At 41.3% G+C, this 16,590-nt stretch overlaps 1 protein-coding gene and 1 long non-coding RNA gene across 3 annotated transcripts in view; one reads left to right on the forward strand and one right to left on the reverse strand.

Moving 5' to 3' along the window:
• The window catches only part of ADAMTS2 (ADAM metallopeptidase with thrombospondin type 1 motif 2), a 162,568-nt gene extending 150,737 nt beyond the window's left edge, over positions 1-11,831 (forward strand). For both annotated transcript variants that reach the window (XM_034778501.1, XM_034778500.1), the window contains exons 19-20: positions 902-991; positions 5,431-11,831. In XM_034778501.1, coding sequence (XP_034634392.1) covers positions 902-991; positions 5,431-5,891 — 551 coding nt within the window. In that variant the 3' untranslated portion in view covers positions 5,892-11,831. The remainder of the gene's footprint in view (positions 1-901; positions 992-5,430) is intronic.
• LOC117881358 overlaps positions 1-16,590 on the reverse strand; it is a 34,152-nt gene that overhangs the window by 1,428 nt on the left and 16,134 nt on the right. Inside the window, exon 2 of the long non-coding RNA XR_004646773.1 lies at positions 5,409-5,527. This is a non-coding gene — a long non-coding RNA (uncharacterized LOC117881358). The remainder of the gene's footprint in view (positions 1-5,408; positions 5,528-16,590) is intronic.

The following is a 16,590-nucleotide window of genomic DNA, read 5'->3' on the forward strand; positions in this document are numbered from 1 at the left end:
TGAGATTGTGGACCTGTAAGTAGACTGTGTGGCTAGCATACTTTCTATACCTCATTATTTCACAGTGATATGGGACGCTAGCCAACCCAGCTGCTATGATATTGCAGGCCAGAAGCCCAGAGAACCCTGAGGTGGAATTATGGGAACTGATTCTGAGAAGTGTTGGGATTAGCCAGAGAGTGGTGGGGCGGTACCCATTAAAAGCAGCACTGTGCAGCAGTGGGCCTCTTCCTGCTCCATCTCTCCAGCAATGACATCTCAGGGCTGTTGCTCTCTTCCTGTCACTTCTATCAAGACAGGTCATCTTTAGGAGTTACCTTGTTTGATGTTTCAAGGCTACAATATATTTGTGTCCACTGAGCCTGTTCCTGTCCTCACTGGGTTTTTTGCCATTTGCAAATGTTGCCTGTGAGATCATTTAAAAACGATAAATTGTATCATTTTGCAGTTTATTAGCAAAACATCAGTACAACTGTTGAGAACAGTTACTGAATACTAAGTATACATATGGCCTTGGAGTTAGCCTGTTGACTTATTAAGAAGAATATCACTTACATGTACCCTGCCAAAGATCCTAAAGAGTGCAGCTGTTAAACACAACTCTGATGATCCTTAGACTGCAGTACATGGTTAATACTGCTACTGGAAACTGGTACTTTTCAGTCTTCCTTCCAAGTTTGCTATTACGCTCCAAACCCAGGGAGCAAAATTATTTATTAATAGCAAATTGAAAAAAAGACCTCAACTATTCAGTTATTCTAAAAGATACCAAACTAGCAACGTTCTAGTCTCTCTCACTGCTACCTTTTCCACTCAAGCCAGCACAATCTGATGCAGTTATGACATAGTAAAGCTACTGATGTTAATACATTTTGTGCTTACATTTTTTCCTCTATTCCAGGAAATGTTTCTGATCCATCAAAGAAAACCTATATGATACAATGGCTGTCGAGACCAGATGGAGATTATCCTATCCAGAAAATATCTTCAAGTAAAAGACCCATTTATAACTCTGCCTTTGCCCTTAAATGCATGCCACATCAAATGTGGACTTTGCCTTTTGCTCTTTTCTTCTCTATCTATGGAAAATTCCCTTGACTTTACCAAGTTAAATCTTGGGCTGAATCTTTTTTTCGCACTGGGCCCTTGGTGCGCAGTGTCTTTCTTCTCTGGAGCTCGTGCACCAATGATGGCGGAGGTCTTGGAGTTGTTGGATGTGTGAAGTAGGATCTCTGCAGTATGTTGTATGTTGCACTCCTCTGAAAGGGAGCTGGGGTCAGTTTGCTTGTTGGTTGATGATGGTGAAAAAAGGCTTACTGGTTCATGATGTTCAGTTTGATAGCAAAACTGAGAACTTATTGTGAATGTGATCACATCACAATGATGACACCGTGTAGTGCTAAAGTTCTCCTTTATCTAAAGGCTCTGAATCTCATAACATGCTAGTTTTCCTTTCAGGGGTAGTTTGTTGGATGAAAGAATTCATTCCAGTTTCTGTTGCAGTGTCATCGCTTACTTATCCATGCTGCTCAACTTTATTCCTAACTTACTAACTGTGTTTGTTTTTGTGAAGAGCTTATTATTACAAGTAGCTCAGTTTCTGTTGATATTTTAAATGCTGCTATTGTGCTGTATGCTTTCTTCAAACTCCTACCTGTTTTGAATATTTTCTTTTCAAAAGCTGCAAGGTTCTTTTTTTCTGCATACAGTTTTGCCAGAGTTTTGCATATTTTTCCTATGTTTTGTTAAATGTAAGTGGTCCAAGCTATAAAGGTTTGTTGGTGGTGGTGTTTTTTAAACATAGTTGAGGCAATATGACATTTTCATTGACTATGATGTCTCAAGTTGTCAACATTGAACTACTTATGATCATTACATCCATTGGTCTTTTTTCACCATATGCATGTTTGACTTGATGGGTATGATTGTGTGTGTGTGTGTTCTATCTATGTGTCAACTGGCAAACATAACAGTGTGAACAACTACAGAATTACCTCAATTTTTATTGCTTTTTTTTTTTTTTGCATAGAAAAAAATAAATAAATTTTAGAAAAATGCCTTAATGTTTAAATGTAATGGCATTAAGTACCAGATCCAGCTTTAAATATAAACAGTACACTGGAACATGAGTTAATCTTCATAAATAGCATTTTTACTTGAATGATAAAATATTGGCAGGAAGTAAATTTAATCAAAGGTTAATTTGCACAGTCCATGTACATTTCATAAAGAAAAGGTCATTATTTAATGTCTCAAAATTTAATTGCCATTGTTGCTTCACCTTATGTGTTTGTGTTGAAGATTTGGAATTCACTATGCATAAAACCATTTGTGACATCAAATAATAGTAGAAACATATCAATTTTTAAACAGCAGTCTTTGAGTTACATAGTAAATTGCTACCTTATTCCACTGATCCTATCCTTTAGAAAGGTGGCACTTTCAAATCTTTGGCTCTTCAGCAATGTAGCACTTCAAACTTGTCATTATCATGTGATCACATATTTAAATTTTGCTGTTAATATAATAATTTCCTGAAACATGTTAATGATTTACATGACAAGGTGAAAAAGCAAAGCGACATCCCTGGCACTGAATACTGTTATGTAAAATAATTGGTGTTTAACTGTATAAATATATTCATGACTGTTACCTTTAAATAGACAAATGTTTAGTGATGTTTCAAGAGATGGATGGCTATAGAGAATGGTGCAATAAAGGTATCTGGGCATTGTGCACTATGTCTATATGCACTTTGGTTTATCAGGGATATTTTATTAGTGTTTTGTATGTATTGAACATTAATATTAAAGATGTGCCAATTCATCTTGCTTTCCAATATTTTTCTTAGACCAATTTAATGTGTACCAAAGTGACTTTGAAACTGACTTATTTTTTTCTTAGTGATGATTTGAAGGCATACTGCCAGTCTGTCATGCATATTGCAAATAAAACAAAAGTTCAGCACATCTGACTATCTTGGTTTGAAAAGACAATATACATTTCATTTTGATCTTCATGAGTTGCAAGGTTTTGGAAATTTATTCATGTAAAATATATGAAACTAAACTTTTATTAGATACTGGAATTTGATTCTCGTGTAATTTTTATGCTTGATTACTGCATGTTTTTGCTTTAAAAAAGGCATTTTTCTAAAGAGGCGTCTATTGACTCTTATAATATATAGACGAGAATAGCTGTGTCTTTTGAACCTAAATTTAAATGTTAGCTTGCAGAAAATTCAACAGGTACTGTACATTTGGAAAAGCTTGTACTAAAGCCACATAGGGAAATCTGTTCAAGGGAGCCTCAACATGATCTATCAAACTTTCTTCACGCAGAAGTTTTGCATGCAAAAACTTGCACACACTAAATTGTATCTGCAGGCTTGAAGCCGCTTTGAAAATTTGTCCAAAACTCAATTACTGTTCTCAGATTTCCAGGAAGGAGTTCCTTCTGATTGTTGTCTGAGTTTATCATCCGAAAATAAATTGACAAATTAAAATAAGAACCATATTTTTGTTTTTCTACAGAAAATGCAATAATCAATGGATAAATGGGTTCATTTAAAGACAAGTAGTTTCAGTCTTGTCAATCAACCCTAGCTTTTCAAAACAAGAGCAATAGTTATTAGCATATGTAGACTGATATGTTTGCCAATTAAACACTATAACTCCCTATATTTTTAACTGAGCATGAATGAAGAGCTGACACCTATGCTTTCTAAATTCACATATTTCTGAATCTGCTGTGGTGCTGTAATTTGCTGCAATGTTGCTGAGAGCTTAAATAAAAGGGTGGCAAAGTATGGTATCAGTAATGCTAAACATATGTGGCTTTATGTATATTCTGCAATCAGGTATACTGTGAATTAAGAAAAATATTTGAAATTATATATCTTGTCCTATAAGAGTTCACAACAACTTCTGTTATCATTACTAGTCAATAGGTGTGATTGTGTTTCCATGATAATGCAGGAACTCTCACCTACAGCTGGCTCCTGGGTTACTGCAGACGAGGGCCCCGGGGCTTATAAAGTGACAGTCAGCATTGTAGCTACTGAGAAAATAACTTGTCACTAATGATTCAAAGTGTCGTTCTAACCTACCCTCTTCCTCAGCACTTTCCCCCAGTCTGGGTTTATTTGGGTGGCAGGAATTAATGTCATTCTGTTAGCTGCAGTTCCTCCTGGTTCTAGGCAAGGCAACAGTCACACTGTCCATGCAGGGGGACAGACAGCGTGCAGTGACTCCTCTGTGGGTAAAAGAGAGACAGGTGGAAAGCCCTAGCCTTTCACTGGCCAAGAATTACTGGTTAAAGATTGCACCCCAGCCAGTCTGCCCAGGGGTGGGGAGACAAGGATTTTAGTAGTTGCTGACTAGACTTGGATAAATGCTCTAAAATAAGAATATGGCTAACCCCCCTAATCCTAAACTTTGCCACATGCAATTCACTGACCCCAGGATCTGGCCCAGTGCATTCATTGACTCATTCAGACTAGATGATCTAAATAATCCCTTCAGGCCTTAACATCGGTTAATGATCCTGGTTTAATCTTTATTAGGTGTCTTCATTCCCTGATTTACAGAAGTCAGGGGTTTGCAGTGAGTCTCCCAGTCACTAATGTCAATTAGCACAGTTCTACCTCGCTTGTGTAAAAAGCTCACCAGATTCCAAGTTCCTAGTTAAAGGCAGAAAAGGTTTGCTCTAAAGTCTTCACTGTTCTTGCAGGCAAGATAACCATTTAGGAGATGCCACCACTTTCAGACTGAAAGCTAGACAGCTGAGCAAGAAATGACTTCCATATCAATTATTTTAAATTAGAAGCTATACACAGCCTCACTCAGAAAAGACTACGGCTTTCTGAAGCTCCGATATATGCACATATAAGTAAGCCCAGGGCTGAGATTAGTGGCCTTTTACACTTCAATTCCTCCTTGTTTTTAGTTGAGTCACTGTTACTCTGCATAACAGCATATAAAAGGAGTGAAGGAATAAAGAGCTCCTGAGTATAATTTGTGACAGGCTTAAGGTGGAATTCTGGAGTAACAACATAGCATTAGTATGGCTGTTGAGTTCACTGCATTGTCGTGACGTATATGTTCCACCACAGCTTAGTGTTAGCATAAGGGAAAGACGTGAGGTGCTTGGATTTATTATAGAGATGGGGCCAACATGCAAAATTCAGATCTGGCTTTGAGCACCCTAGAGTTTGATGGTGTCAGGATTTAGGGTCTCAGTTAGACCTGCTATGATTAAAAGGGTCCATTTGTCAAATTCCCAGCGCAGTTTGTATTTCAAACCCTGCCTCCATTGGCAAAGCCGGAGCGTGTCTGTTGCTGATTTTATAGGATACGACTTTAAATGCTCTTCTAGGATAAGACTTCCCCCACATGCTGTTTATTTACCTTTCCTCTTTTTTTCTTTCAGGGGAACGTTGCCAAGGAGACAAGTCCATGTTTTGTCGCATGGAAGTTCTCTCTCGTTACTGTTCAATGCCTGGTTACAATAAGCTGTGTTGCAAGTCCTGTAACATGTATAACAACATAACAGAGGATGATAATGTAACTGATTCTAACCTAAATAAGAACGACATTGAGGAGAATCTCCTGTCTACCCTTACTCCTCCTACTGGGGTGGTTGTCATGCAGGCTACTGCTGGTCCTCCTCTTGTTTCCAAATCAAACGCCACCCATTCCAATGCAACTGAGGACCACCCAGAAATTAATGCGGTAGACGTGCCATATAAAATAGATGGGCTGGACAATGAAGTACCGCAGCACAACCTCATCCCACGGAGGAGGCTGCCTTACGAAAGGACAAAGAACCAAAGAATTCAGGAGCTGATCGCTGAGAAAAGAAAGAGAGAGACTATTAGTAAGCGACATTAAAATGGAAATATGGCACAAACGACATTTTTTTTCTCTTATAGAGATGTTACCACCACCATAGTAATGCCCATGTCATAAAAAGAAAAAAGCGGTGCTATGGCAGACATGCCAAATTCTAATGCCTAAAACGAACAGAAATGTCAGATTGTTTCATAATGTTAGAATAAACATTTCAATGGCTAGGGTTACAGGGTGCTAGAACGTACTAGTGCAATATCAGTACAGTATTTCACTGACGCCAAACAAACCTATTACCTAGCCCAGATCAGCAGGTTTATTGATTATGGGCTCTTTTCACCCCTCAATGCATTGCATAACTCCTAGGGAACGTTAATGGGAGTTATATTGAACAGGGAGGAGAACAGATCCCATTACCTACAAATGCCTTTAATAGTGACAATCAGTTGATCAAGAGAAGCATTGCATCAAACAGTACATTAAATTACTCCCAGATTCAGGAAGGTATTTAAGAACATGCATGACTTTAAACATGCAAGTAGTCCCACTGCCTTAAATGGGACTATTCTCATGGCTACACTTACATACCTTTCTTAACTGGGACCTTACATGTGAGATTCTTTGTACAACCCTATATTTAATCTCAGTTCAGAACTGATAACCAGTAGTTTGCATGTTCCCATAAACAATTTAAAAGCATTTGAATCTATAAAAATTATTTACTATTTAACTGGACCTATACAATTTAGACTGACAATGTCCTAGTCTTTTGAATATCTTTATTTCATAGTCTCTAAACTCCTGTAATACAATATCCCCAGTGGTTTTAGTTGACATTCTTTTCGGTCTACCTTTTATCCACACTCTGTTTAACTTAAAATGACTGGAGTCTTTTCTTTTCCTTTCCTTTCCTTTCCTTTCCTTTCCTTTGGTGCTTCATGAAGAAACGTAATTGTGTGTGTTAACGTTTTCCATGGTACAATGTTATGTCATTCTGAAGGAAAACAATGTGTATTATCAATCTTTCCTTAGGACAGCCCTGGTGCAGCAGAAGTGAACAATTGTTCATCATGCTTATATATAAACACAGTACCAAGTTTGCTTAAATCTTAGAGATGTGTAGCCTGACAGCTCTTTGAGTACTTCCTTTCCCTGCAATATCTTCTGGGAGCTGAAGGCCTATATAAGCAACCTCACCATTTTCCATAGCTCATTTTGGACAGCTGGTAGGTAGAAGACACGTTCAACTTGGTGGTTTGTACCTTTTGGCGAGGCCATGCCTGCTTTCAAATGCCTCTATATATTGCAAGGATGTTACCAGCCGACTTACAGGATAACTAATGTGAATAGTAGGTATTGAGCCTTTGAGCTAAAAGACCACTAAGCTCAGTGGAAAGGCTCCCATTGACTTCTGTGGGTGTTGCAAACCCTGGACTATTGTAGGAGTAGGAATTAAAACCTTTGTGGGTATGGGGTTTATTAATTTTGCTCTTGCCTACGGGGTTGACTTTCCCTTGTCTCTTCAAGCTTGTTAATATTTTCCAGGGGATAAGGTCTCTTTGAAACTGCCAGTGCACATAGAAAAGGTAACGGAGAGGTGGCAAAATGCTCTCAATTCAAGTTTTTGATCTTGAAGTGAGACCACGATCTTGTATCTTCTCAGTTGCACAGCTAGCTTGGGCATATGCTAAATTCCCAATGCATGTAAGATGCTCCATAGCTTCGTTGCTGCTGAAGCAATGTTGAACCTGGCAGCCAGGCCCTCACTGAAAAGCAAACCACAACTGGCTTTCTACTGTCCAGGCGGGGGCCCCCATTGCTGCTTTTAAATGTTGTGAGTGAATAGGTCACCTAGGTCCATTGCAAAGTATCCCAGTTTAGATTGGAAAGAGACAGCGCTAAAAGTAGCCCTGAGTGCACTGAATTATTGAAACCAGCAGCTGAATCTATGCCCAGCAACTCTTGAAAGGACAAGAGCCAAGAGTTAACAAAAATAATTTACAAAGAATATTAGACAAAGTAGGAGAGGAGGGGCCAATTTTATCCCCGTTGTAAAGCCATCAGCTTCACTTCCTCATAGGATGGTGTGGAGGTCAATTCAAAGTAATGCTCCTCTAACAATCTCACTTGACAGAAGTTACATCAGGGCTTGATATAGGTAAAGACTCTTGTAACATCCCTGTGCTTTCAGGGTTCAAAGTATTAGCTCAAGCCACAGCGGCTCAAGGAGCTACACTGAAACCTCTTTAAAGGGGCTAACTGCTAAAGGGGGACAAAGATCCACACTCTCCCCCTATACACTATACTTACACAACCTCTTCCATTCTTTTCCTACAATGGCCTCTTCTCTTGTGGCTGGTGGGAGAACATTCTACTAAAGCATGGGTTTCTATTTGGTTTTAAAAAATAAAATTAAAGGTCCATATTGTAAAAACACTAACGAAGGCCAGGTTGGTGTATGTGTTAGGTCAGTTGGTTGAATTAATGGCTCAGATGAAGACAAGAACTCAGGTATATCTCCAAGACAGCTCTTCTCTATCTCATAGAACTGGAAGGTCATTGAGTCCAGGCCCCTGCCTTCACTAGCAGGACCAAGTACTGATTTTGCCCCAGATTCCTAAATGGCCCCCTTAAGGATTGAACTCTCAACCCTGGGTTTAGCAGGCCAATGCTCAAACCACTGAGCTATCCCTTCTCCCCTATCTTAGTATCAAACAGTTCTACATTTGATGCACAACAGCATCTTCTACAATCCCCAACTGCATACAGTCTGCCAAAAGCTTAGGCAGAAATGGGACAACTACCAGTTTTGGCAAGGAGGAGAAAGGGCAGAAGAGATAGTAGGAAAATATTGTTTGTGGGTAGGGGGGTGTACACACCCACTCTTTTTGTGATGGAGGAGAGATGTATGAAAGAAGATAGGCAGTGCAGAGAAGAGGAAAGGGGAAGAAGCTGTGGGTGCAGCTGCTGGCTGAAGACAGTAGGGTAAGTTTCCATGATTCCAGAGCTACTTTAGCTTAGCTTGTGATTTTATGCTACATGCTCAGAAAGTGGTGAGGTTGCTAGCAGTGGTCCTGGCTCATACAGAGGGTGAGTTTGGAGCACCTCAGATGCAGCCCCAATAGATATATTAATATTTGGCTCAGCACCTGCAAGCTTAGCCCCTTGTGTTATCAAAGGAGGAGATACTAGCACCTGTAACAGAGGCACAAAGTTATTATTAATCATGTTTATTACATTGTTGCCTAAGGATCAACCAAGAATCCCTCCCACGCACTTGTGCTAGGCACTGCACAGAGCAGTAGAAAGGCCCTGCCATGAGACGCTGACAGATAAATAGACGAGACAGACATCCTCTCTCTTTGTTTTTCCTGTGTGCTCCCAAGCATTGCTGAGTGTGACCTGTGCTGTCTGTTAGGTGCCCACAGGTCTAAGCATGTGGGAGTTTAACATTATGCAGCAGCAGCCTTTCCTGGGGGTTTCACTGCAGATAACAAGTTTATCTGACAGACCCTCACAGTCTGGTTCAGAGGCTGCCATGTTATTTGCATAAAATATAAAAGTGAAGTCATGGGCTCCAAAAAGGAAAAATTGGGCAACTTTTATCTCAGAAAGTCTTAGCTAAAACAGCCCCAGTTCAGCTGCTATGCATAAAATCTAGATTCAGGACAAAGCAGGCTAGGTTTGAATTCACAGCTTGTAGAAATATGAGCTATTTTATGCTTTCCCCTGCTCTATTGTGACAGTTCAACTTAAAGAATACTCTCCTCTTTCCCTTTACCACCCTAACATTAGGTCGATGAGGGCAATACAATAAACAGGGAGGCGTTGATGAATGCTTGCAAAATTCATTTGGTCGCTTTGATGGATAACAACCCTGTACTGTCCTCTGGCACCTTCTGGGGTCATATTTCCTTCTTCATATACAGCCATGATAGAACATATTTAAAGGGTTTCTGCTGCTCTTGAGTGCATGGAATAGGTTTAGCGAGCCAGGGTATCCAGGAAGAAATACATGACTAAACCCCCCACAACTCAAAGGTTGCCCTACAATTTACCCATTACCTTCATAGAGAGGGTGGAATGTTGTGTGTCAGAATCTAACAGAAAAGCCACATTTTCACTGAAACATCCCACTCTAGGAAAGAGCAAATTCGGGGGGGAGGGTGGCTGCTTTTCTGTATCATTTCACACAGCTCTACACTGCACCCATGGTTTGCATAGTAGCAAATGACTAGATGCATTCTGGCTTATATTAGAACTATAGGAGAGCCAGGGCTGAACCCTCTGGAGATGAAACTTTTGTCAACCTCACGAGCTGCATTTTGAGTTTCAAAGCTACTTCAAAGTTCAGAAACAGTTTGGCACTTCAACACTTTCCCCCAGCCCAAGGAGGAATCAGTTCTTAAAATCAAACAAACAAAAAAACCCATTTACCAAGCTCAAGGCAAGCCCACGCTGTATAGTAGAAACAGAACACACCACAGAAAACAAGGCTGGTACCAGTCTACATATGGTATTCATTAGGGGCCTGACTGAACCAATGCCCACAAAAGTTAACGTGTGTCTTTCCATTGCGAGTATTGGACCAGACCTTAGAGTTTCTCTATTTCTGACCTAGAACTCTTTCCTTTTTCAGGCTCTCTGTACTGAGCTTTCACTCTGCCTTCTCCTTGCTTTATTTTTGACTATTTTTAGTTCCCGTGGATTGCTTTTCCAACTTAGGCTATTGTTTTGTTTGTTTGTCTTGCATGAAGTCAGTGACATTTGAACACAAGTCAGACTCTTCAGTCCATGTTGTTCAGCAGGGTAAGATACTGGCCAATAAGGGTTTGCCCAGCGCCCTGTGAAACAGAGCTGGCTGCCACCTTCTCTTTACAATATTTCCATATGAGAAAGACTCTGACCCTAACTGAGAAGAACTGCATTCCTTTAAGCTGACCATAGTGTTTCCAGTTCACAGAGACGTGAAAAACCTAAAAACCTTTCAGGATTTGGGCCACTCAGGTTAAGAGTGGAAGCAATAGTTGGGGTCTGGCCCACAGCTGCTTTGGTTCCTTTTCATGTGGTGAAAGAGATGGATTGTTTACAGGCCTGGTAAACTTTGGACAGCGGCTTCCTCTTGCACTGCTACTTTTAGTAGCATAGTTATAAATTGGGCAAAAAACAGAATTTTATTACATGTTTTTTAATGTTTAACCATCGCATAGGCAGTACCTTTTGATGCCTCACAACCCCAGGATACCAATTTAACACAATACCCAGGAATAAAAGAAAGGAATCTACGTCGTTGTAGATCGGCTATTTCTGTAGTTGCCACTGGCTGGCTGATCTGAAAGCTGAAACAGCGTTCTCCCTTCAGAGAGAGGATTGCCTGGTAGATATTCATACAGTCATGGAGATTAAGGGCTTAGGGGCCCAGCCCCATGCACATTAAATCCAACCACCAAATTAATGCATCCAGATGTTGAACGCAAGCCCATCAACTTTCTAAATTAATCTTTCTCAGCTCAGTATCTTAAAGAGACTCTAAAAATTAACCGTATTTCCTTTGGCTCCAATCAATTCCCATTTTTAACTCACCTAATATTCCCTTTAGAATTCCTGTAATCCATGGTATTCATTCACCAGTCCTCATTTTAATACCTTCCATTCAATATTTAGATTCTTTCAGTACTCACTTAAAATTCTTTAAGCTATTTGAACAGTCTATAAATGGTGCTTTACTAGTACTCAAAGGGTCTGTATGATTTACTTTATTATATAATGCATTTAATACTTTATATATTCACCTACAATGCACAGTATTAGCTATGTTCGTCTGAATAACTGTATGGCACTGCCATTCAATTACAATACATACATCTTCACAGCAATTGCAATGAATAGCCATTTCTTGTATATTAAAATGTATATACAAATTAGAACTTTTAATTTTATAATTTATTAAAGTTCAAAGATCTGTGTTCTTTTGCAAAAGTGTTGGACCTTTCCCTTTGCTGACTCATTTTGTCCAAAGAAACATTGGATGTGGGTGTACTGAGGAAAGCAGGTGGTTTCAGACTCCAGTGAGGGTCTGTTTTCTTTCCTAGATGTTAGGATTACTTCACTCTGATCAGGACAGGGTTGCTGCAGAAGTCCTGAGCACAAACACATTGTTAGTGTTTGGTCCCGGCTAGCAGAACCTCAGCTAGTATAAATAGGCGTAGCTTCATTGAAGTCAATCAAACTAATTTACAGCAGCTCGGGATCTGGTGCCACGTGTTCTGCTGAAGCCTGTGAATGTTTATCTTACTAGTTCACATGTTGTCGACTTCATCACGTGTTCTGCTGAAGCCTGTGAATGTCTATCTTACTAGTTCACATGTTGTCGACTTCATAGATTTACTTATTTGGGCTTCAATTTATGAATGTTTGTTATTTTTGCTTTGGAAGAGAGATTTATACTCTAATTGGACCTTTCATAAAATACTCCCCCCAGACGTATTCTCCTACAATATCCTGCATGTTTATAAACAGATTCAGTGTGAAACCTCTCCCCGCTAATTGAACTTTGTTTCTTGAGGATCTGGAAGAGTATTGCTCTCCTTTTCTACTCAAAACTAGCACACAGCAGCATCCACTGTGATGCAACATGTTCTTTAATCAAAGTAACGTACCATTTTCTTGTTTTTAGTTGAGAGGTGGATACATTTGTCTAGATGCTCTGGGAAGATACTGGATTAGGTGCACCACTGGTTTGATCCCACTTGACTACACTTGCGAGTTACAGTGCTGTAAAGCCTCCCCCAGCGCTGTAACTCACTCCCCGTCCACACTGGCAGGGCACTTACAGCGCTGTATCTCCCTGGGTACACCGCTGCAGGTACTCCACCTCCCTGAGAAGCATAAGAGATACAGCGGAGTGGCTACAACTCACGGGTGTGAGCGTAAACGCTTGCAGCGCTGTACTAATCACCTTGTCAAGTGGCCAATCCTCTCCATTGTTGTGACCGGCTGCAGGAATGCGGAAGTACCAAAAGCTCGTACCACAGAGAAAAATCAAACAGTTTGCTGTTTGCTTTGAGTGAGTAAATGAATGAACAGGGGGCCGGGAGTTCGGAACTTGCAACATAGAGTGCTGACACGCTCCAAAAATCACTCTCTCTCCCCCCACACTCCCTGTCACACTTCACCCCACCCCCCCTGTTTTGAAAAGCACGTTGCAGCCACCTGAATGCTGGGATAGCTGCCCATAATGCACTGCTCCCGACACAGCTGCAAATATTACAAGTGTGGCCACGCCACCGCGCTAGCAGCTGTCAGTGTGGACAGACTGCAGCGCTTTTCCCTACTCAGCTGTACGAAGACAGGTTTACCTCACAGCACTGTACAGCTGCAAGTGTAGCCAAGGCTTATATTCATACTGTGTTGGTTCCCCCTTCCCTAAAATTTATGCATCTGATATAGTTTAGGCCCTGACCCAAAGGCCACCCAAATCAGAAGAAAGACTTCCATTGGCTCTAGTGCGCTTTGGATCAGGACTTCATAGCACTTATCTTCAGGATGTTTTTAACGGTAGATCAAAGAGGTAGTTAATATTTTATTCTGAATCAGACTGTTTTACCTTTAAACATTAAACAGGGTCTGAGACCGATCCTCCTTGAAACTGAAATCCTAGTTACAGTTTTTATAATTTCTCTCTTAATTGCAGATTTCCTCCCCATTCATGCAACTGAAATTCAGTTGGTTTGGCACTGAAGGTATGTTTACACTGCAATAAAAACACCCTCAGCTGGCCCGTGTCAGCTGACGTGGGCTCGCAGGACTCAGACTGCGGGGCTATACCATGCAGTGTAGACATTCAGGCTTGGGTGGAGCCCCAGCACTAGGACGCTGCAAGAGGGGGAAGGTCCCAGAACCCAGGCTCCAGCCTGGGCCCAGACGTCTACACTGCAATTTCATGGCCCTGCAGCCAGAATCAGCTGACAAAGGCCACCTGCAGGTATTTGATTGCAGTGTAGACACCTGAGGAAAGAGAGGAGTGTGGCTATTAGTTCGAAACTCTTGTAAGTTTCACTTTCACTTAATATCCTCCGAGCTTTTCTTTGAGGGGCGGGGAGGTATAGGTTTAAAATTTGATTCTAGCTTTCAGAATACAGTAAACATGGGCGGCAGCAGCAAAGCGTTTAACTTGACATGGAACAGACACACTAACGAAAAAGCTGGCAAAACTTACCCCCAGAGCTCTTCTCTGCAATAGAGGCTTCTGCAGATGTTAGAGCAAGAGGCAAAGAGATAATGAATGGTTTCCTTTACGATCATCCTTAACCTATTATCTTCATGGCCTATTTGTGTCTTATTTTCCAGACTCTGACAGGATCTTGTCAAAAAGCTCTGAACCAAAATGCAACCATTGGTTACCAGCATCTGAGCTTCTCAGTGCAATTATTTGCAAGGAACAACTTACGCCATTTAGACATTGTATCTGATTGCACAGAATGTGCAGATCTAAAACTGAAGGCCACATTTTAAAAACAGTATCAAGACCTCTGAAGCTCACAGGAGCGGACTGGTAAGATCTCTGATGGAAAGCCTTTACAGTGTACTTGAGGATTTTACCTATTATTTTAGGGCGCAATCCTGATCCTACTGAGGTCAATAGGAGTTTTAGCATTAATTTCACTGGGACCAAATCCGACCAGTATATTGTAAATTTACAGGCCTGAATAAAGAAACTCATACAGTTTTAGATCACAGAAGAAGTGTCTTGTGGAGATGGATTATATGTTGCTATATCAATTTTTTTTTAATTTTCTTTCAAACGTGAAAACAAACAGATCTGATGGCTCAAAATGATGGGCTACAGAAACGGTCTCTTGCAGGCTACAGGTCTGAATCAAACCCAGGTATATTATTGACTAGTAAAAGACTGTGGTTCTTCCTAAAACATTCCAGTATAATAGAAGAGGGTTTAAGCTGGGTGCAGACTTAACTTTTAACGTAAGAACGGCCATTCTGGGTCAGAGCAAAGGTCCATCTAACCCAGTATCCTGTCTTCCGACAGTGGCCAATGCCAGGTGCTTCAGAGGGAGAACCACATCAACTCATGCTATGTCTGACTCAAAAAGAAATAATGCATCATGTGCATGTTTATTTGGGGATGAAGGGAAGCCAGTGGGATTGGGCACCTCAATACCTTTGAGGATCTGGGCCTCCTCATCCGTTCTATAGCTAGCCAAAAAGAAGCAGACCCCAGACGTTCACTAGGAAAGGGGTGCTAACTCCCGAGTAGTCGCGCTGAGCCAGTACACATCCCCACCCCCACGTTTCTGCAGATACTTGTTCAAAGGCAAGAGCAATAGCCCCTCCCCCAAACCTTTTTTGAGTTAGCTAGTATATTCCTGGAAAGCGAGCATGAGAAGGATGGTCTTGTGGTTAAGGTACTGAACGGGGACGCCAGGGTCAGTTGCTAGCTCCGCCAAGATTTCCCGTGTGATCTTGGGCAGGTCATTTAGACCCAGATCCTCAAAAGTATTTTAGGCACCTTACTGCCATTGAAATCAATGGTAGGGAGTTAGGCACCTAAATACCTTTGCGGATCTGGGCCTCTGCTTTCCATCTGTAACATGGGCCTAATACAACTTCCTTTCTCCCAGCTTTTCTCTGGCTTTCTATTCAATCCCTTCCTCAAAAGAGTTTACAGTCCAGTTCTTGTTACATGTCTGTACAGCACCATGCACAATGGGGCCCTGATATCAGTTGGGACTGCTAGGTGCCAGCGGAATGCAAATATAGATAACAACATATCAGGTTACTGCCAGCAATGTTCATGCAATCTGCAAATCTAGAAAAACCTCAAACGTAAGTATTTGCCCTGGAAATCTGATTGTAAGAGTTAAGCTCCCCCCACAATGAAATGAAACCAACACTGCGCTCCAGTGCTTGATTTGTGCTAGGGCTGCGCACCGCTAGCCTTGGCAGCTCACTGCCCCGCACCTCTGGGCTTGCTCCATCAGTTCTGAACGTAAAAAGCTTGAGCCCCGGCCCCTCTGGCATTAAAAATGAAGCACGGCTGCTCTCATTTCAAACCATTAATCCTTACACAGGAATGGCTCACAGCCCACCACCAGCCTAAGAATTGTTCTTAAAATAATTTCGAACAACAAATACCTTCAAGAAACAACAGAACTGTGGATCAAATTCACTGACTAACTCACTTGCTGTGATTTATCCATTCAGCTCTTTACCCTACATGCATTAAAGCAGAAATGCTATTTGGCACTGCAGGAAAAGGAAACATTAGCATAAGAGATTATTGCTGAAGGCAGAATTCTCCAGCTTGTTTGCATATTCTGCATTCAGACTGTAACCACAACTAGCAAACAATTGTATTGGCTGTTTCTGCATGTAAAGTTAGACCTGGCTCCATAAATCCACAAAAAACAAACCCACTCCCTGTGAAATGTTTTACAAAGGTGCTAAAGCCAGTGAAAGCGATACATGAAATGTCAAAAACAACAGTTGCACTGCAGGGTCAACTTGGGTTTTAGTTACTAAGCTGTACATGGTTACTGGCCTACAGGTAGGGTTGCCAACTTTCTAATCATACAAAACCGAACACCCTCTCTCCTGCCCATGCTCACTCCATCCTCCCCCCCCTTTCACCGGGCTGGGGCAGGGGACTGGGGGGGGGGGGGGGTAGGGGGGGGGGGGGCGCACTGGCGGGGGGGGGGCTAGGGGGGGGCGGGGGATGCGGGGT

Source organism: Trachemys scripta, chromosome 8 (genome assembly GCF_013100865.1).
Source record: "Trachemys scripta elegans isolate TJP31775 chromosome 8, CAS_Tse_1.0, whole genome shotgun sequence".
Taxonomy (NCBI): domain Eukaryota; kingdom Metazoa; phylum Chordata; order Testudines; family Emydidae; genus Trachemys; species Trachemys scripta.